Genomic DNA, 23,336 nt, shown 5'->3' with positions numbered 1-23,336 from the left:
ATTTATCCTCTCACCGAACAGCGAGGATGGATGATTTAAAAGTGGAATTAAGAGGAAAAGAAAAGGACCAAATCCTCTCTGGTTAAACAAATGGCCTGATAAGGGTTTTGGCCTAGGATGCCAATCGTCGAACCCGGCTGTGATCCCTGCCTTGCACAGGCGGTTGAAGACCTGAGGGCTTCATCCAAGAAAAAAAAATGTGGTGTGAATATGAAGTGATTAGTGCGAAGTGCTTCTAAAACAACCTATAAACAAATGTGGAATTTAGTTAAGGGCATTTTGTCTAGGCCCATTAACTCAACTTAAATATTGTAGAGTGTATGTACTGACTTGTTGAGTGAATCTGAGAGTGAGTGTATTCGCCGAAACAAATACCCTCTCCTGTCACAGTACACAAAAAAAAAAAAAAAAAAAAATAAAATAAGCCTGTTCTGTCTGGAACCCTCTTCAAGACATCACAGTCTGGGGGGCCGTGTAACATTACGAGTCAAGACAGCTGTAACGGAACTTGAATAGCGTAAAGTTATCGTTAAAAACGCACGCCACGCGATTTGTTACGATTTGGTCGGTCATAATAGTAGTAACATGCTTTTGAATACAAGTAAAATATAACGGCGATACCTGTTTAGCGTTATTGGAAATAATATGTAAGAAATTAATGAGTAAGGTAGCCGATCCTATAAGAAGAGGTAAAATTGGGCATATTAAGGTGTTTTGCTTTATATCGACTAAGCCGATGATACGGCGTCTTTTTTTTCCGTTTACTCTTAGAAAAAAGAAAAAAAAAGAAAAACAAGTAACGAAGTGCTAATTGTGCGTTGTGAAAAATATAGGGGCGAATTTTAAATAGCTACAGTGTATAATCAGATTAACAAATGGACATTCAGTTACGCGAAATAGCCGACAGTGAAGTGTGGTCATTAAATTGAGTACACCTACAGGGCGGTCAATTCCAGGATAAGTCTATTCGCGTCTCACGAGGCACGCGGTATTGAGACCGGTTTTTTTTTTATTATATCACGGAGAGCGGGCTTCAATTAATAAAAAGGAGAAAAGTTGTATCATTATCATTGACTGTTGGTGTTAAGCAACCAAAACTGTTCATCAAAGGGTTTCGGTGAATGAGTGGTGAATGCGAAATGAAACTGTGAATGAAGTTATGTTAAATAAAGCAGAAGAGACAAGACAGTTTGGTCGTATCTGTTATTATTCCATAAACCGTAACATGTACTCTCGTTGTACGAAGCCTTTATAGATGATCGTATGACAATTTGCTTTGAAGGGAACTCGTTACGAGTTAAGTTTTGGGGACCTGGTCAACAGGGGATAGTTCGTAGATCTTAACTACTGCAGCTATTCTGGAATCAGGTGCTACCGTGACCGTTGTGTGTTGTCTATGGCTTAAGGTCATCATATCTCATGCTCTAAGATCGACGCGCCTTTCCTCTTGGTATAACGGTGTCTCACGGTAACAACGACAACGCCGAAGGAAGATACGGTAGACCATCCCCCCACCCCCCCCAGACACCGTCTGCAACAGCTGTTGCAGACGCAGCAGAGGAGCCTGCGGTCCAGCATCTTTAAAAAGACAAACTTGACACGAACCTGATGTTTCCCCTGGAAGGTAACCAGCAGGAAACTTGTCAAAACGTTGCCACGGAATGACGCCTTTTACTCGACAGGTAACCTGAGAGGCCTCCGTCTCGGGACACAGGTATACTGAAACTTGAATTGGGCACTACTTTTATGTTCACAATTTGTTCGATAACATCCAGTTAACAATTGCAGTGTCAAAAATCAAAACAGTGCGTGAGCCACCTGTGACTGAGACAATGGTGGGTCGCACCTGAGACAGTTGTGACAACATTTGTAAGTTTCTAATAATGTCTGTATTCTTCTAATAATCAATGTCTGTATTTTCTGGATTTTTATAAATCCAGCTACAGTTAACTTTATCAAATAGAGACCATTTTATAGAAGCCTTCTTACAACAAAGTATTTAATGTTTTTGCCAGTAGTCATTAGTATTACAATATTTTTAAGAAGTTTCCTTTCCTGTATAAGTATGTTACCTTCCCCACCCACAAGTTGAATATAAGATTAATTTTTTAAAATTGTTATACTGTGCTTTGTCTAATATTCACATAACCTCCAAGAAAAAAGGCACCACAAAGGAATTATCCAACTGGGATGGAAGTCGGTAGATGTGATACACGAGTACGGACGAACAAATGATAATGCTTTCGAAAAAATTGGACGATTTATTCGAGAGAAACAGCTTCAAAAATTGAACAAGTTAATGATGTGTCGGTCCACCTACGGCCCTTAAGGAAGCAGTTCTTTGGCCTGGCATCGAGTGATAGAATTGTCGGATGATCTCCTGAGGGATATTGTACCAAATTGTGTCCAATTGGTACGTTAGATCATCACAAACTTGAGCTGGTCGGAGCGCCCTACCCGTAGAACTCCAAATGATCTCTATTGGGGAGTGATCTGACAACTTCGCTGGCCGAGGTAGGGATTACCGAGCCCGAAGATGAGCAGTAGACACTCTTGCTGTGTGCAGACGGACATAATCTTGCTGAAATGTAAGCCCAGGATAGGTTGCCATAAAGGGGAACAAAATGGGGTGTAGAATGTTGTCAGTGTACTGCTGCGCTGTATGGGTGCCACAGATAACAACCAAAGGGGTCCTCCTACGTAATGAAATGGCCCCCCTCATTCACAGGCTCTACGACTGTCGAAAGTTGGATCGGCAACCCCCACTGTCCGGGGCATCTCCAGACTCGTCTCTGCTGGGCGTGGAGGCTCATTTTGAAGTGGGATTTATCACTGGAGGCAATTCTAGTCGAATCAGTGAGATTCTATGTGGCAGTGCCCAGCAAAATCATTACGCAGATTGGCACGGGAAAAAGATATTGGGTTGGCAAACTCCTACAAAGTGTTTAGGCAGACATTGAAATTATTCACATACATAGTGACAGTAGTGCACAAATTAAAAGATGCCGATAGTGAAAAGTCGGTCCATTACTGGGAATGGTTTAATCTTTCACTGAGAAGAATATCGTTGATGTTATCGATGTCACCTTCTGTACAGATGAGGCGTGGTTTCACCTCTGCGGTCATGTTAGCACACAAAATACACGATCACAGCTGACGGAGAATTCTTGTGCTGTGCACGAAACGTCATTACGTGTTCAGAAATTTGGAACGTGTGTAGCAGTATCCAGATGGCGCACACATTATTGGACCTTTAGTTTTGGAAGAAACCGTGAATACTGAACATTGCAGTTTAATGATCCACGATTTCATTGGCCAACTGAAGAAAGACTAATTAAACTATCCACGGTTTCAACGCGCTGACGCTACTGTGCGTGCAGTCGGCAACACTGTGCGTGCTCTCACGAGTTTTTTTGGCAGTGTCTCGTCTAACAGAACCTGCGGTCCCCTCACTTGCCAGACCTTACTCCACCAGACTTTCTTCTTTGGGGAGCACCAAACTCTGTAGCGAATCACAATCGGCCATACATGCTTTGTGACTTAAAAACTGCAATAACTGTATACTTACGAAGCATATCACAGTCGGATCGGCAGAAAGTTTTTACAAACGAATTAAGTGAGGTCAGACTTAATATCTCCCCTACACATAGTTGCTGACATATGTTGTAACTCAGGTGCTGACAGGTTACCAAACTATCGGTTGAATAAGTCGCTGTTCCAAAATATTAACACAAATTCTTTACATAAGAGCGGAAAAACCGATAAAGCCCACCTTGGGGAACGTCAGTTTGGGTTCAGGATAAATGTGGGCAAACGAGAGCAATACTGACACTACGACTTATCTTACAAGATAGGTTGATGAAAGGCAAACCTATGCTTATAGCATTTGTAGACTTAGAAGAGCTTTTGACAATGTTGGCCAGAATATGCTCTGTGGAATTCTGTACATAGCAGGGGCATAATACAGGGAGTGAAAGGCTATTTACAACTTGTACAGAAACTAGATGGCAGTTCAAGAATCGAGGGATATGAAGGGGAAGCAGTGGTTGAGAAGGGAGGGTGACAGGGTTGTAACGTATTGCCGATATTATTATTTCTGTATATTGACGAAGCAGTAAAGGAAACTAAAGAAAAATTAAGAGAAGGAGTTAAAGTTCAATGAGAAGAAATAAAAACTTTGAAATTATGTCAGAAACAGCAAAGGACTTGGAAGAGCACTTGAACGGAATGGACAGTGTCTTGAAAGGTGAGGAGTGTAAGCTGAACATCAACAAAAGCAAAACAATGATAGTAGAACGCAGTCGAATTAAATCAGATGATGCTGAGGGAATTAGATTAGCAAATGACACACTTAAAGTAGTACGAGTTTTGCTATTTGGGCATTAAAAAAACTGACGATGGCTGATGTTGAGAGGAATGGTGGTATTGCAGAAAAGAAATTTGTTAACATGGAGTATAGATTTAAGTGTTAGGAAGTCTTTTCTGAAAGTTTTTGTGCGGATTGTATCCGTGTACGGAAATGAAACATGGATGACAAACAGTTTAGACAAGAAGCGAATAGAGGTTTTTAAAATGTGGTGTCACATAATAATGCTGAAGACTAGATGGGTAGATCATGTAACTAATTAGGAGGTACTGAATAGGAGATTTGCAGATGACATGGTTGTGATGGCAGAGAGTGCAAGAGATATGGAACAAATGTTAGATGATCTAAACACAAAATTAGAAGAATATGGAATGAAGATCAACAAGAAGAAAACGAAAAGCATGGTAAGTGGAGGAAAGGGGAGAAAATGCCGTATGAAAGTAGGGGGAGAGGAAATAGAGCAAGTGAACAACTTCAGTTACTTGGGAAGTGTAATAATGGATGGATGATATGTATTGCTCAACAGAAATTAGGAAAAGAATTGCAATGGCAAAAGAAGGTATCAAGAGGAAACAGAAATTAATTTGTGAACCACTAAACAAAGATCTGAGCAATTGACTTGACAAATGTTACTTCTGGAGCGTTGCACTTATATGGTGCGGGGACCTGGACGTTGAGGAAGGAAGATGAAAGATGATTGGAGACACTAGAGATGTGGATACGGAGAAGAATGGAAAAAGTTAAATGGGAAGACGGAGTAAGGAATGAAGAAGTATTGAGAAGAGTTGGAGAAGAAAGAAACATGCTGAAAGTTATCAGAAAGAGAGAACTGAACTGGATTGGACATTGTTTGAGGAGGGACTGTTTATTGAAGGAATGAATAGAAAGAATGGTGGTGGGAAAAAGGGGAAGAGGAAAAAGATGATGTCAGATGCTGGACAATATAAAAGGAGACAAATATTCAGAAATGAAAAGACTGGATGTCGACAGACAAAAGTGGAAGAGGCTTAACCGATGACAAGACCTGCCGTAAGGCAAAATACCGTACTACTACTACTACTACTACTACTACTACTAGAATAGGACTGGGGAGAAAAGAAATTTGTGGCACAAGCTGAATAGAAGAAGGGATCAGTTGATAGGACACATTCTGAGACATCAAGGGATAACTGATTTAGTATTGGAGCGGAGTTTTGAGGGGATAAAAATCATAGGAGATGGAGGGATGAGTACAGTAAGCAGGTTCAGAAGGATGTAGGTTGCAGTAGTTATTCATAAATGAAGAGACTTGAGCAGGATAGAGTATGACGGAGAGCTGCATCAAACCAATCTTCAGACTGAGGACCACAACAACAACAACAACAACAACACATTGAAAGTGCAAGGTGCACAGCAATTTTCTGAACATACTGTACAGAGAAGTATTACAGAGTTGTAGATAAGAGTCTCTGCCCTCTGCAGCATGTTGTAGATTGTTGCTGTATTATTTACTTTTCCTTCTACAACATTCATTTAGTTGTAAGAGCCCAGAGAGTCTTGCCGATACAACTGTCATATTGTCGACTGTCGTCTCCCGTACAGCTCGCGAGTTGACGCGGCTAGACATTTCGCACAAGGTGGACGACTCGAGCGGGTCGATCGGGCGGCGCTACGCCCGGACTGACGAGGTGGCCATCCCGTTTGGCGTGACAGTCGACTTCGACACGCTGAAGGAGCCCCACTCGGCTACGCTCCGCGAGCGGGACTCCATGGGACAGGTCCGCGTGCCGGTGAGTACCATCTGCCATTGACAGTAGTGGAACAGCGCACGTGTGCACACATGTGCGCACGCTCACACACACACACACACACACACACACACACACACACACACACACACAGAGTACAGAGAGAGAGAGAGAGAGAGAGAGAGAGAGAGAGAGAGAGAGAGTCTGACAGGTTAGTTTAGTTATCCTTGAAGGAATCTTTGTGTTGCATCCGGACCTTAGGTTTTCCAGGATCCCACTGATTCTGTCATGTCACATGCTTGTACTCCAGAACTCTCATGTTGTCTGTTGTTGCTGCTGCGCCTGTGTTCCAACTTATTTGTCTGTCTGTTACTTGCTGTAAGTGCACAGGGGGTATCTGCATTCATCTCCAGTTATCCAAACTGCCTTTATTCCAGTAGTAATAGTGCTACAAGGTGGGCAGAAAAACTACTGTGAGGTTTAGAATGCAGGGGATGAGCTGCTGGCAGAAGTGAAGCTGAGAGAGTGGGTTGTGAGTTGGGCTCAGACAGTTGACCAGGGTGTATATGTCCCGGGATACCTGCAAAATCCAGGAAAAACCCGGAAAGTTTTTTTTCATCTGGTAAAAATCTGGAAATTTTTTTCATCTGGGTAAAACCTTGGACTTCTTTCCAATTCTGGGAATTTTTCATTCTTTCAGTTTTCAGTTAATTTTTTGTACCTTTGACTGGTAATAACTGATACTCTGACAAAGAATTTTACTTTAGCTCGCTTTTGCAGTGGAATACTGCAGTAATAAAACATAAACAAGAGAATAGCACTAAAGTAAAACTTTAATTGCAAAGAAAATGTGCCATTTATAACAACAAACACAGTGCGACAGCAAAATGCGGCAAATGCTTTATGGCAAAGACTTGTGTAGCAAGACGAATTATGTTACATGTGAGAGAATGGGTGATGAGTTTCTTAAATCATCGAGCATTTGAATTGCATTCGAAAATTAACACTTTGCGGGCCACCCACTTAGACAAATGTTGGGCACAGAAGACCAGCCATTTATGCCATTATTTAAAACTTACCAGCATATGATATGTCTTAAAGGACTAAAAAAGATCAAGTTTCATTGTCAGTTTTTCATACTTATTTTATGAGGGCCTCTTTTTTTTTTTTCTTAAAGTTTTGATAGATTATAAATAATAGACAAGTTCATAGAAAACAATTGGTTTATTACCAAAAGTTTTTTACACTTATGGTTACTTTACAACATAATCACCGAAAAGATTGAGACATTTATTGTAGTTGTGGACAAGCTTTGCAATACCCTCTTCAAAAAATGTTGCCGCCAATGATTTCAAATCAACATTGATGTTGATTTGAAGATCTTTGTTGGTTTGAAAGTACTGCCCTCCTAGCCACATCTTCAGTTCAGGGAAAAGGCGCAAGTTGCTGGGCGTCAGGTCAGAACTGTACAGCGGATGATTGAAAATGTCCCATTGCAATTGTTCAAGGAGCAGTTCAGTTGTGCCGGCACGTTTTTGGGACCCAACGAGCACAAGGCTTTTTGTAGCCTAAATGTTCAGTAACAATAGGGTGTACGACAGATCTTGAAACTTCCGGAATTTCCATAGACAAAGCAGTTATGGTGAACCTACGATTTTCTCTAACCATTCTGTCAACTCGTTCAAAAGTTCGGCTGTAACGACAGACTTGCGTCCTCGGTCCCCTTCATCGTGCACGTCATTTCACCATCTTTAAACTTTCGACACCAGTCAGTCGTGAAGTTATCACCATACACTCGGCTCATCTTCCAATGAATTTCTGCTGCGCTATTCCCTTCTGCTTGCAGAAACTTAATTACACTTCGTAATTCACACTTGGCGGGAGCAATAATGATGGCAGCTATGTTTACATTGCTGTAGTGCAATGCAATCTGATGCCTTGAGGTCAGCAATGGCGGAGCGTGTAGTGCAAGAGTGTGCAGTAGCATACAGTGCATGTCCACTTTCTGCCGTTCGCGTAACTTCTATACTAAGTGATCGGAGGTTGGGAAAAAAAACCTCTTGTACTTCTTTCATAGATTACAATAGCAAAAAGTACAATTATCCTTCAAGAAAAGTGTGAGGTGAATTCCTGAGCAGTTTCACACTTAATTGGCTTTTCCGTGGAAAAGTCAAAGTGCTGGATGGATCATTTACTCAGCGAGGTAACCCACAAAAAGTTCAGGGTACGGGAGTGAAATTTATAATCGCGCTTTTCAGAAATATTCAGCTGCTGCCATTTAAACAGTGCTCTTAGGATGCTGCATAGGTATACTGTATGTGTATTAATTTAATCCATTAACTTTTCCTATTTATGTGTTTGTGCTACTAGCAGCTATGTTGCTATTGGTTGTCTACATCACGTGTATTGTACTCTGAATATCTGCTGTCATTGGCTGGTGAGGTCACGGGATGTGAGTTATGATTGGCTGACAAAAGTACATCACAATCTTTATTTCTAGCAAAGATCTTTCCCAAATGCCCTTTTTTTCCCCGAGTTTCATTTCGTAAAGTGCTGGGAAGTTGTACACTGGTGTATAAAACCTTTACCATTCTAAGGATTTTTAAGTTTTACAGCTCCAAGGGAAAGTGCATTGTCACTTACACATGGAAGAAAATGTACTTCCACACAGGGTACAGTGTATTTTCACCTGGGAAAAGTGGATTTTTCACCAAGAGAGAAACATATTTCTAACTGTAGAATGCAGGAAAAATCAGTTTTGTTTTCTTGTTTGCATGTAAACCTTTTTCACTTGGTAGAGCACTTGCCTACAAAAGCTAAAGGTACCAGACTGAAGTCCTGGCACACAGTTTCAATCTGTCAGGAAGCTTCAAAAATTTGAAATTTTTGCCATTGAGGATTTCTCATCTACTGGAGGTTATTACACGATGAAGCAACATGATACAGGATGACACCAGAGGATGGATAACGACAGAATTTTTGGGGGTGGCAAGAGCTTATAACTTACAGAATTGATGATAAAACTGTAAATAAACTATTGTTTTGTTTTTATTGTTTTGGTGTCAAGCCAAAGATTTAACCAGAAATATTTCCGTATACTCAGAAAATACAAGTCAGGCCTTTTTCTTTTTTTAGCACATGCATATGCGTGTGTGCACATGCATGCATGAGTGTTTCTGTCAGTCAGGCTAAAAGTTTCCTACAGTCGAATTATGAGCACCCCCCCATGAACCATGGATCTTGCTGTTGGTGGGGAGGCTTTCGTGCCTAAACGATACAGATAGCCATACCGTAGGTGCAACCACAACGGAGGGGTCTCTGTTGAGATGCCAGACAAATGTGTGGTTCCTGAAGAGGGGCAGCAGCCTTTTCAGTAGTTGCAGGGGCAACAGTCCGGATGATTGACTGATCTGGCCCTGTAACACTAACTAAAACGGCCTTGCTGTGCTGGTACTGCGAACGGCTGAAAGCAAGGGGAAACTACAGCCGTAATTTTTCCCGAGGGCATGCAGCTTTACTGTATGGTTAAATGATGGTGGCGTCCTCTTGGGTAAAATATTCCGGAGGTAAAATAGCCCCCCATTCGGATCTCCGGGCGGGGACTACTCAAGAGGACGTCGTTATCAGGAGAAAGAAAACTGGCGTTCTACGGATTGGAGCGTGAAATGTCGGATCCCTTAATCGGTCAGGTAGGTTAGAAAATTTAAAAAGGGAAATGGATAGGTTAAAGTTAGATATAGTGGGAATTGGTGAAGTTCGGTGGCAGGAGGAACAAGACTTCTGGTCAGGTGAATACAGGGTAATAAATGCGAAATCAAATAGTGGTACTGCAGGAGTAGGTTTAATAATGAATAAAAAAATAGGAGTGTGGGTAAGCTACTACAAACAGCATAGTGAACGCATTATTGTGGCCAAGATAGACACGAAGCCCATGCCTACTACAGGTACAAGTAGTACAAGTTTATATGCCAACTAGCTCTGCAGATGAAGAAATTGATGAAATGTATGATGAGATAAAAGAAATTATTCAGATAGTGAAGAAAGATGAAAATTTAATAGTCATGGGTGACTGGAATTCGAGAGTAGGAAAAGGGAGAGAAGAAAACGTAGTAGGTGAATATGGATTGGGGGTAAGAAATGAAAGAGGAAGCTGCCTGGTGGAATTTTGCACAGAGCATAACTTAATCATAGCTAACACTTGGTTCAAGAATCATAAAAGAAGGTTGTGTACGTGGAAGAACCCTGGAGATACTAAAAGGTATCAGATAGATTATATAATGGTAAGACAGAGATTTAGGAACCAGGTTTTAAATTGTAAGACATTTCCAGGGGCAGATGTGGACTCTGACTACAATCTATTGGTTATGAACTGTAGATTAAGACTGAAGAAACTGCTAATTGTTGTAGTATTTGTGAATTTCTATTGCTTCTCTATACATGCGCGTGTGATAATGGGATGTTCGTGCTAGAACGCTTGTCTCATTAAATTTAATTTCATGTTTCCCATCTCGAAAAACATGCTCAGCTACGGCCGATGTATATGAAATAGCTTCGTTTACAGGCTGACATAGTGGCTTTATTTAAACACTGCCTGACGACAACTTATTTCCAGTATAACAACAAGTTTTACGAACAGATCGACGGGGTGGCGATGGGAAGCCCTCTCAGCCCAGCTGTTGCCAATTTATTTATGGAGATCTTCGAACAGCGAGAGTTGCAGACTGCCAGAAAAAAGCCTGCTAAATGGTACTGCTATGTTGATGACACATTTGTAGTGTGGACTCATGGTGAAGAAGAGTTGGATGTCTTCTCGGTGCATCTGAACAGTATTAACCCGAAAATACGGTTTATGATGGAGAAAGAGAGCAACAGTCACCTCAATTTCCTGGATGTGTCGGTAATTAAACGGGTGGACAGGATGCTGGTCCACAAGGTATATAGAAAAACACTCACACGGATCGATACCTCCACAAGGAGTCTAACCATCATCCTAGGCAAAAAGAGGTGACATGAAAACCTTGGTGGACAGAGCTAACAAAATCTGCGAGCCGGCTTACTTACAAGATGAACTGAATCACCTACGTTCAGCCTTCTTCAAAAACTGATATACCAGCAAGGAAATTGATCGAGCCCTCCATCAAAGAAGAAAAGAAACCAGAAATCCAGAGCAACAACCGCCACCTACTGGAAAAGTTTTCCTACCATTTATTAATAAGGTTACGGACCGTGTCGGTAAAGTTCTGGCCAAGTATGGGATCGAAACAATCTTCAGACCCACCAAGAAGATTAAGGAATATTTAAGAACTGCAAAAGACGCCCGACATCCCCTAGCAACACCTGGGGTATACAAAATTCCATGCAGTTGTGGACAAGTATATATTGGAACAACGAAAAGAAGTGTAAACACCCGCTTAGCCGAACATAAAAGAAACTGTCGCTTAGGACACATCGAAAAATCAGCCGTAGCTGAGCGTGTTTTTCGAGATGGGAATCATGAAATTAAATTTAATGGGACAAGCGTTGTAGCACGAACATCCCATTATCATGCGCGCATGTATAGAGAAGCAAGAGAAATTCACAAACACCACAACAATTTCAATAGAAAAGAGGAAGTTTTAAAGCTGGACAAAATATGGATGTCGACATTGCGCCAGCAGAGTGACAATCGATTACTCTTAATCGAGAATAATGATGCCTTCCAAAGATAGGCATACCGTTGGCATCACATGACGAATGGTGGTGCCCTCTATTTGCTCTATAAATGCTAGAGTACCTGGAGCCCCAGTGGCAGTAGCCGGACGACATCAGAAGATGTCTCCCGTAGATGGAGACGAAACGTCAGGTGGAAATTTTATACATCGACCACGGCCTCTCAGCCCGGAAGTTGCAACTGAAGACAACACCGGCTGTGAAAGCCTACATTGTATGATATGTAATTTTTCTTTAAATTCTTGGATCAGCTCAATGTAATCTGAACAAGTCAAGCATTGCTTGCTTGTGGATGGTTGCTCCAGTTCACTGGGATCAAGTCCTCCCACTTTTGCAATTTTCTTAATAATTGCATCTTCAACTTGATGTATTTTGCGCGTTGCATATCCTTTTGTATCCCTTGCACCAATTCGTTGAAATTTTAATGGTGATATTCCAACAGATGTTAAGCTTGTATTCAAATTGTGACCAACATTAGTTTCATCATCTTCCTCTGACTGATATGTAATGTCCATCTGTGAATATTTCAGTGTATCAAATTCTTTTTACAGGAAGGGCACATTTTTTGGCCTGTTTTAATATCAGACACGGTTATCCTTTTTAGTAGGTCAGCTGTTTCTATGTTGATGGAGCGCAAGCTTTTTTGTGCAGTATGGTTTTTCTTGCCAAATGGGTTGCAGCATGATCTTCGAAAAAATGAGTAAAGCTTCATGATGGGAACATAGTTGAGTATTTTCAGTAGAGTGTAAACCACTCTGTCTAGTAAGTAATTCCGGTTCTTCTAAGGAAAGTTGCTTTACAGCTTTCAGTCCTTTTAAGGCACTGTATGTCGTTAAATGGCATGGGGAATCAGTATTTCCAAAACTGCATACATTAACTTGATCTTGTTCTTCCATTTTAGCAACAACTTGATATGCTTCAGACACTAAAATCCAATTGTCGAGCCCTAAATAAAGAAAGTAAATAAAATTAATAAGCATTCAGCTTCCCAAAAATTATGTAGCAGTCTCTAGTACAGTTAGATGGTTAAATTTAGCAATGAACCTGTCACAAACAGGTTTAAAATCGCCGGATAAACAGCAAAATGAATATTTAAACAATGAGGACATAATCAACAAAATTACAAATTTTAGGCAACATTTTTGCACCTTACCCAAAGAGAGACAAAAATGAAAATAAGTTTTTCTAATGAATGAAATGTGCTCTGTTGAATGGTGTTAATGAATTTAATGTGTAAGGTGTCCATTTTGAGATACATGACTTTGAACACTGGTATATTTTGATACATTCATGTTTTTTAGCAAATTTGCAGGATGGTAGCACAGTAATTAAACACACAAGCCAGGCCAAAATTTGTGATATACTAAATACCCAGACAGACAGTAGTTTGGCGAAAGCCCAGGTCCATAGTGCACTTTCTCCACAACTTATGCCTCGTTAAACTATGGGGCAAATTTCTAGCGACATGATTTGTTACCCACTTTGAACTGAGATTATGCCAAATGCATTGCTTTCTGGACTCTACTTGCAACATTTGTGTATAGAGCACACAAAGTTGTACCACTATACCCAGATGCCAGAGTCTAGATCTTTTACAATAGGAACAGTGGAATGCCAAACTTGACGATTTCTTCATGACTTTTCGGTCTCTGTAAAAGTGGTCTTCATGAAAATGGCTCTAGCACCTCAACCAAGTTATAGGTGAGCCTGAAACTTTGCATAAGTTCATGTAGGGCCCTCAGGTACATTGTGTACAAATTTCATTGAAATTGAAGATGGTCGAGCTGGGAGCCCTAGGACACTTCACGTGGAATGACCATTAATCTATACTGCTTCGTACATCATTTTGACTTGAAGCCCTTTTAACATTGTTTAGTTTTCTCCTTTTTGGTTGCTTCATACTTTGTTTCTCTTTTTCTTTTAACTTTATCCTTTTTTAAAAAGTTTTTTCTTCAATAACCACTTTCTAAGGTGTTGGAAGTCAATGTAATTCTTTTCCGTTTTTGTGATTATTTTCCGTTTTTAGTGTGCAGTGTTTTTCAAGAAGGGTCTTTTGGGAAACCATGAAACTCCTTTTGTAAGATGTATCATTTGCTGGGGCTACTGTTATCAGCGTACAAACTGCAACTGGCTGCTTCAGTGTTTTACATGTTAGCTTCCAAAATGTTTGGAGGGGTAGCACATCTATCTGAATTCGATGGTTCTCCTGGATTTGGCACCATCAGAATTGAGTGACTTTCTGCTGACTTACAAAAATCCAACTCATTGAAGATGTTAATATAAAGTGAATAAATCCCACATTATCGAAGCCCAGGAGTTACATTTGTTGGTGTCATTGCCTCAAGAAAACTTTCACCAACACATTCTGTAAGTTGATAAATTGTCATAGGCTAGAATTTTTTTTAGCATTCATCAGTTTCTCTGTGTAGTAAAGTGTTTCACTGTGTAGTAAAGTCAACACAATTTAAAAATTTTGTTAAGATTTGTAGCATACATATCTACCACATCTGAAATCGGCCAGTGTATAGCTAAAATCACAAAATAGCAAATTACTTTTAACTCTATGTATAATGGAAAATGTAAAACTTGTAAGTAGATGTTAACGGTAATTTCTGACTATCAAAACACTACAATAACATATAAAAAAGAATACAGCTTACAAAAGTTTCCACCAATATTACAGTCAAATACGTCTTTGGCAAAGATCAACAAATTGTGATAAAAACATGAAGGAAAAACATTACTATAAGCATATTAAAATCTTTTGATAGTTGACAATTCATGCGCTGAAACCAGCTTCCTCCAGTCAGAGCGCTCAGCATCACCCCCCAACCTGACACACACACACACACACACACACACACACACACACACACACAATGATCTAATGAAACACACATTTCATATACAGCAAAATTAAACACTACTGGATGCTTCCACATGAAACATGATTCAGTGTCACATTTGCAGTTACCATTCTCACAGAGCTCAGCTTACACGAGATAAGCTTTGCAGAACATTGCATGTGAAACTGAGTTTTTGAAGGCTGCAGTTCACCATTGTGACTGGTTGATCACAGTGAAAAATATAAAAAATTGGCTCACTGTTGTGCTTTAGTGCAGTAGTTACTGTATTAGTCTGTCATGTTGAAGGTCATAGGTTTGTAGCCCGACAAGTGTTGTAAAATTTTTTATATAATCTAATCAAATGAGTTTGATTATCAGACTTCTTTGCAGATTAAAACTACGTGCTGGGTTTTAACGGTTCCATAAGACCACACATAATAAACGTGAAGGATTCAGTTCAGTGATAATTTTAGGTGCTTACGAGCAGCCGCGCGACCATGAAATCAAAGTTTTCTCACCTCCCGCCTAACTATCATAATACTTGCAGTGGATCCTGATGGAGTTTGGAATTCCTGCGTGATGATCTGCCTATTACACATTACGACCCTCTTTAACCGTCGGCGGTCTCTGTCAGTCTACAGATGAGGTCGGCCTGTACGCTTTTGTGCTGTACATTTGCCTTCACATTTCTACCTCACTATCACATCAGAAACAGTGGACCTACGGATGTTTAGGAGAGGAAATCTCGCTTACAGGCGTGTCACACAAGTGACACCCAATCACTTGACCACGTCCAAAGTCCGTGAGTTCCATGGAGCAACCCATTCTGCTCTCTGACGATGTCTAATGACTACTGAGGTCACTGATATGGAGTACCTGGCAGAAGGTAGCACAGTGAACCTAACATGAAAAACGGGTAGCACAGTGAACCTAACATGAAAAACGTTTATTTTCAGTGGTGTCCGGATACTTTTGAGCACATAGTGTACCAGATTGATTTTCGCTTATAACTTTCAACTCATTTGTTTCCAAACCAGGGGGCTTATCTCAAACTGATACATTTACCCATCTCCAACATCCCTGAAAGTGTGTAGTACCATCACAGAATTACCCTGTATTTAAATACATTTACAGGCACCGGGGCCTGTAACTTTGACGTTCTGTAGAGTCGTTGGATGGCATTTTTGGATACGGGTTCCTATGTGAAACTTGATGTACTAAGTCCCCTCTTCAAGGTCTAGGAACGTGCAATACAAATTGTGAAAGACCCTGTACATCTTGCATTGCAATCCGCATAAGTATCAGCATCACAAGTTTTAAAGCAAAAAATGGTTGGGCTCATATACATTAAAATTATAGCTGAATTAAGTAAGATTGAAACTGGTTAAATTTGCAGATAGGGAGGACATCAGACAATAAAACCTTTATCTACATTACTGAACCTCAGAGTAATAGGCACGACATGAGGTGTTACCAAAAACAGTAGTTCTGCAGCATAGTCTCCTGCCATACGGAAACAATGAAGCACCAGCAAGGGAGAAGAAATTTAAATGAAACTTCACACATTGAGTGTGTCTGTTACATTATTTCAGTGATAACAAAGTCAAGTTAACTTTACAATCAATTTGGCAATACAGACCCACTTACCAGTACGACGTCATACCCTTCTGACCTAGATGTATGCACCGATTCGGCTGTGAGAGATGTCATAAGGCTGTCGTATCGTCTACTGAGGCAAGCTGGACTGCAACTACTGTAACTGCTCCTCGGCAGACACTGGCATTCGGACAGAGTCGACGTCTCAGCCGGCGTGGATTACACGTGTATCCTCGAGCTTTGAGGATCTTGCTGGCAGGAATCAAATCAGGAATCAAATCTTCGCCCTGTCGTGGAGTGTGCGCTTATACGAAACTTCCTGGCAGATCAAAACCGTGTGCCAGACGAGACTCGAACTCTGGACTTATTATATGTTGAGTAACTGTAAGGCATTTCTCAAAGCCTTTGCAGCCTAAAAGGATGGCATTCTTTCTCTGGCGGCCTGCCTTCTCTCCTGTCCAGCTGCCATTTTGCTTTTGCGCATCTACAGCTATACTCTGCAAAAAACTGTGAAGTGTATGACAGTGGATGCATTCCATTTGAGCAGTTATTAGAGTTTTCCCTGTTCCATTTGCGTATGGAGTGCAGGAATAATGATTATTTAAATGCCTCCTTGTGTGCTGTAATTAATTTAAACACTCTGTGTTCGAACAATATGTAGGGTGTTATAGCCTATTCCTAGAGTCGTCACTTAAAGCCGCTTGTTGAAATTTTGTACGTGGGTTTCCTCAGGACTACTTAGGTCTATCTTCAGTAGTGTGCTACTTAAGTGACACTCCCGTATAGGTTAAACATGCCTCTGACCATTTGTGCTGTCCTCTGTACACATTCAATATCCCCCGTTATTCCTATTTGGTACAGGTCACACACACTGGAACAGTACTCTAGGATGGGTTGCACGAGTGATTTGTAAGCAAACTCCTTTGTAAATGGTTCAAATGGCTCTGAGCACTATGGGACTTGACATCTGAGGTCATCAGTCCACTAGAACTTAGAACTACTTAAACCTAACTGACCTAAGGACATCACACACATCCGTGCCCGAGGCAGGATTCGAACCTGCGACCATAGCAGTTGTGCGGTTCAGGACTGAAGTGCCTAGAACCGCTCGGCCACAGTGACCGGCAACTCCTTTATAGACTGATTGCATTTGCCCAGTATCCTGTCAATAAACTGAAGTCTGCTTTACCCACTAGTGAGTCTATCTGATAGTTCCATTTTATATTGCTATGAAGCTCAGGTATTTTTGGGTTGACGGATTCCAACTGTGACTCACTGATATTATAGTTATACGATACTATGTTTCCTCATTTTGCAAAATGCACAATTTTATATTTCTGAACATTCGAAGCAAGCTGCCAATTTTTGCACCAATTCAAAATCTTATTAAGATCTGACTGAATATTTGTATGGCATCTTTCACAGAGTATGTTATTACAGCTAAGTGCATCACCTGCAAAAAGTCTGAGGTCTTTATTAATATTGCCCATAAGGTCATTAATATATAACAGCAACAGTCCCAGCACACTTCCCTGTGGCACACTTCTACATAACTTGCTACATTACCAAAAAAATCCTCAGTCCAATCACAAATTTTGCTCAATATCCCAGATCATGCAACTAATGAGGAGATACTGAATAGAATGTATGAGAAAAGAAATTTCTGGCACAACCTAACTAGAAGAAGGGACAGATTCTCAGACATCGAGGGATCACGAATTCACTATTATAGTGAAGTGGGGGGGGGGGGGGGGGTGAAAGTCGCAGTCAAAGAGATGAACACAGTAAGCACATTCCATTCAGGAGGATGTAGATAAGTCAAATGCTTTTTAGAAATCAAGAATATTGTTTTTATGTGGCTATCTCAATCCAAAGCGCTCAGTATATCACATGAGATAGGTGCGAGTTGGGTTTCACGTGATAGATGTTTTCAGAATCAGTCATTGTGGAACCCCTTAAACTTGTTGATCAGGCATATCTACTTTGGTCCATTAGAGATATATTCCTGATTCAGTCCAACACTCTTGAGATGAGGTCCTTCCTTACTTCCACAAGCTGGAAACTCTACATCCATTGTCCAGCGCATTAAAAATCTGCCGTGTCGATCGAACTGCATCCCTCCCGCTCGAGGTGTCCAAAGAATTTTGGTCATAATGTCCTTGTAGACTCCGTGAGTCTCCCTGTACAACTCTCCTCTTTCTTGCAATCTGTACTGCCATTGTGCTATCTTAGGGCCTGTTATTTTGTGAAGGATCTTGGCCTCCAATGTCTCCCTTTCTCTCATGCCCTTCCTGTTAATCTGAAGCAGTCATTTTCGTATAGACATTCGGTGTCTGTCACTGCATTATAGCACCCGATTTAAGCTTTCCTCGAGATTGCTCTCTCTCTCTTATAGGCCGTGCATCCTAAGAAAAGCAGCAGCCATCTAGTTTTTCCTGCTGTTATCGGCTTCTATTTGTTTGTTAATAATAGATTCTGCAGTAGTTCCTTTACGTTAAGTTTGTAAACTGTTAATTTCTGTGATGTTATTTTGCAGCTGGACGAGATTCCCCCCGTGGTGAGGGACCTGTCCCAGGGGAAGCTGACGTGGGCGGACGTGGAGGCACGGTACCCCAAGTTCGAGCAGCAGGAGGCGACGCGCACGTCGTGACCGGTATGGCTCGGGGCTCTCCGCACTGTAGCTGTGCATTCCTGTGGCAATTCTTCTCTTGTACTCAGCAGCTGAACTGTAGGGAACTGGTCTCTAGGTGGGCACACATCAGAGGAAGCAGCTAGAGTGCCGCAGAGGTGCCCGCCCCCGGAAGGTGCGTGCTCCCTCTGACGCGTATCGCCTGCTCGGTCTCCGTCTGGTCTTCCGTGTTATCGATCACGGGGATATTTTCGTTACAGATCGAACAGTGGTTAGACACAGACACTCCCAGCCATCTGTTTGAAATGTGCGGACTACTGAACATACATTTCTGGCTGTGCACTGCAAGTTTTGTTAATTTGTATACTTGGCCTTACTGCCAGCTGGTCATATTTGTCAAGTGCCTCTTCTTTGTAAGTTCTCAGTCTTTTGAATGTTAAGATGTCGTCTTCTGCCCCTCTCTATTTTCTGAGTCAACCTCTTACCATGTGACTATCTTTGTACAGTCCTGCAATATCCCTTCTGTCCCACCCCTCCTCCTTTCACACCCTGCTCCCTCTTAACTAGAGTTGGCTACCTCGACGCACGGCCTGGTATTCGTACTCTCTTTCTCTAAAGATTTCACACTGTTCAACGATACTCATTTTTATCCTCGAGTCTCCGTCAGAACTTAAGTCATCTTTTCTTCTTCGGCTGGTGAGCTGCTCTGCTCGTAGTGCCTATAGGCTACTGCAACTTTTTTCAAAAACATTTCTGCTGCCATATTATTGGTTGGGAAATCCTTGCAGTTCCTATCTGTTAATCTGTTCGTGTACTCTTTGAAACATTCATGAACACAATTTCTCTTGTCAAGCTCTAAGCAATAACGGAAACTCAACTCTGCCAGACGTGAAGACATATTGCGTTACTTTCTCATTTCTACTGTTTCCAATCATTTGTGCAGTTATAGAAAGATTATTTGTATTTGAGATAATGACTGAAATACTGATTGTTTTCACTTCTGTATTCCTTCATTGTATAGACATAAAATGCCTTAAGAACAAGTTTCTACTGATATCTCAGTTCCACGTCTATTAAGCGGGGCACTTGCTACTTCTGAATAGCAGGACATTCATCTCCTTGAACTAGGCCTATCACATTATTTTGGCAGATCGTATTCTTATTAGGAAGAATTAATATGCAGCAGTGTTGGACTTCCAAGTGGTGTCAGTGAAATACACCCTTAAAATTTGTGTGTTTTGCCATAGCTGCTTCCTCTGATCCTCTCCACTTGCAAAAGAATACACACGCATTTTTTCCAAATTTGGGAAATGTTCCAAGAAGCTTAGCATTTTTTATCTATATGAAAAAGAAAGAGTGCAGTTCTTCGCAAGATTCTGATGGGTGTAGAGGAATAAAAATACTCAGGCAGAAGAAACTGTCACCCTGATTGCCAGTTGCTTGGTTGAAGGTTGTTCCTAAATGCAAAGATTTAATAAAAATTTTACAAAAATTATGTTTTTGTTTATATTTGTACCTTTCAGTATCCTGTCTGCCCATCACATTTTAAATTAGACGATTGGTCTCCGAATGATAATGTGCTCCTTCCCGGACTCGGGTAGGCACAGCGGCCCCCGATCCGCCCGGCGTATCGACGATGAGGGCCGGTATGCTGGTCACCCTGGATGTGGTTTTTAGGCAGTTTCCCACATCCCCCTATGTGAATACTGAGTTGGTCCCCACATTCTGCCTCAGTCACACGCCTCTCAGACATTTGACACACATTCGCACTGTTTCACCATTTACACTAGTCGCAGACATTTGGGGTACGCTGATTCCGTTCCGGGGGGTTCGGGGTGACAGCAGGAAGGGCATTTGGCCATCCCTCCGAACTAACCGTGCCATATCCGATGGTAATGACACCGACCCTGCAGAAATTGCGGGACAAGGCGCAGGTGGTAGACAGATAGATGGGTGTTGGTGTGAAATATAACATAGGTACATATTTTATGCAAGAATTAATATCTTTAGACATGGTGTGCATTTTGTGAGTCAAACTAAATGCATTCTCATTTACAAATTAAACAAGTTATACATGTACGCATAAAAATAAATAACATGCAACTGCTGCCTGGCGTCATCGCATGAAATCAGTTAACATTATCAAAACAGAAATGTGAGAAAGATGAATTTTAAATTGGACGAGAGCTATGAGAGTTTAATAATGATACACACATTAATTGGCTCTGTGCGCAAGTCCAGTAGATGGAGCTGGAAATGAAGAAGTATTTCAGCATCTCCATAATCCAGTGGTCATTGGACTTTTTACTCTGGAGCCAATGCTGACATTGTGGGTCTGCACTGTGTGCTACGCATGTACCGGTCTTACTATTAATTGGTGACCTGCATAGATTAGTATGTTATGAGCCCCCAGTAGACTAGCTATAATAAGGGTACAATAAGTTGGCCACCGTTCTGCGGGTCCCGATCTTTAAAAGGCACCACCACTCGGAACTCTTGGTTTCGACTGTTTGTTTCAGATTGCTGCCACACTCAGTGACCTTGAAGTTGACACACTGTAACTGCCTGATGAAGTGATTTGCCTCGTCTGTGTAACTGGATGTTTAATTGATTAATAACAGTAACTGTACACACATTTAAATGCATTAACCAGTTTGAGACACAATCACAAATGTTTCCAAAATGTTTTGAATGTCTTTTTTTTCTTCTACTCATTGTGTTCATTAATTTAATGTTCTGTGCTACAAATAAGTACTGCAGTTGTAGATGACAATCTAACGAATCCGTGTTAGTTCTGTATCAGGATTTGTACGATAGCAGCCGATGGGTACGAATTGTACACTCCTGTGAGTTTGTGAGTACTGGAAGAAACAGAACAAAACAATCCCCCTCTTAGAGCCTCAAAGACTGCAGTGGACGCACTACTTACCCCTGTGTCTCTGAGGTACGCGGCCAACGTTACTTAGCTCGTAGTCGAATTTACCGACTCCAATTCAAATTAAACACATCTTAAAATGTTACTGTTTCTGTAAGTATGTTTGTTCTGTAAGTGTTGTATTGTGTATTGTAAGTATGTGTGTATCTGGCAAGAAAGCTACACTCTTAAGAAGCCATTAATGTTAGTGGATGTTTTGGATTAGAAACTGTGCCATACAAAAACTCAATTAGGGGCACGTGTGCCCCGCAGCTGCAGTTTGAGGACCGCTGTCTTAAACTGTGTTTTATTGGTAGCTACACACATCACGATTGCTGGCACATTACCAAAAGTCTGTCTATCTGACTGATGGACATTGAAGTCCTTATGTTGGTTTTTCTACTTTCCGAACTTGGATGGTTTGACTAAATGATATACTACTTACAAGAAATGTCATTAAGAAATAGATATACCTAGGAAAAATAATTAGAATATCCAGCTCTCTGAATAGATGTTCGACCTGACAACACAATTTGTATTACCACTTACTTTGAAAACATCAATTTGGGACTGGAAGTTGTCCCAGACTATAATACTGTAACATTACATGAGTATGCCCTATATAGTCGAATCTACTTTGCATCACGTGAGTGTAGGGGAGTCGAAACCAATAGTGATCCATGATGTCATATCAACTTGAGATTTTTTTAAACATGTCATTCATTTCTAAATTTTATTGATTATTACAGAGTAAAGAATTTAATTATGTACAACATTTAATAGGTAAGGAGTTTTAATGAGATAGATATAAATATGTTTTAACATAGCAAATAACCTTGTTGCATTACGCATGATATGTTTTCTCTTCGTAAGAACAAAAACTTCCGTGTTGCTCGGGTGCGCGATCAAGTAGTCGTCGAGTGCGGATTTACTGTAACTTTCATGTATGTGCATAGAATTGTTAATTTACAACCTGCAGTTGATTTAAAAGTTGTTCTAGGGAACCACGGCCCGACTTTGGTGCAAACAAATCACGCGCGAATTGACAAATATCGGCGCGGAGTTTAAGATACGCTGCTGGAAATTGTGCGTTTTCATCGCGTGTGTGATTCAGTAGCATTAACTGCAATTGACGGACATTAGTTTGATAATAACTATCAAAGACTTATATGAGCGGCATAGTAATCATCTTGATCTTTAAGCAAGCGAGAAGCGATTTACTGTCGGGATACGACAAATATTAATCGTTGCTTAGTCAGCTTGTTGATACGTTGCTTAGCAACTCAAAAACAGACAGTTATAGAATTATTGAAATGATCTTATTGTGAAACCAACACACACACATCTGCCCCCTTCTCACTACATTTCTGCATTGAAAACCCTGAGATATAGCTGCAGTATGAAGAAGGAAGAAAGAGGAAAGATCAACGAAAGAAACGTAGCAAAGAGAGAAGGGGAGGTCACATACCACCTAATACTGCAAGATGAACGTAAGTGAAGTACACCAGTTTTTTTTAAAAGTCAGCTGTCGAATTTTTGGATCACCAGA

General features: G+C 40.9%; 1 protein-coding gene across 1 annotated transcript in view; it reads left to right on the top strand.

Moving 5' to 3' along the window:
• Positions 1–20,368, top strand: part of LOC124554144 (glycine--tRNA ligase) — a 157,560-nt gene extending 137,192 nt beyond the window's left edge. The window contains exons 12-13 of the mRNA XM_047128209.1: positions 5,948–6,135; positions 18,781–20,368. Coding sequence (XP_046984165.1) covers positions 5,948–6,135; positions 18,781–18,894 — 302 coding nt within the window. The 3' untranslated portion in view covers positions 18,895–20,368. The remainder of the gene's footprint in view (positions 1–5,947; positions 6,136–18,780) is intronic.
• Positions 20,369–23,336: the final 2,968 nt, after the last annotated feature.

The sequence above is a fragment of the Schistocerca americana genome, chromosome 11 (genome assembly GCF_021461395.2).
Source record: "Schistocerca americana isolate TAMUIC-IGC-003095 chromosome 11, iqSchAmer2.1, whole genome shotgun sequence".
Classification (NCBI taxonomy): domain Eukaryota; kingdom Metazoa; phylum Arthropoda; class Insecta; order Orthoptera; family Acrididae; genus Schistocerca; species Schistocerca americana.
This window is presented reverse-complemented; position numbering and strand designations above follow the sequence as displayed.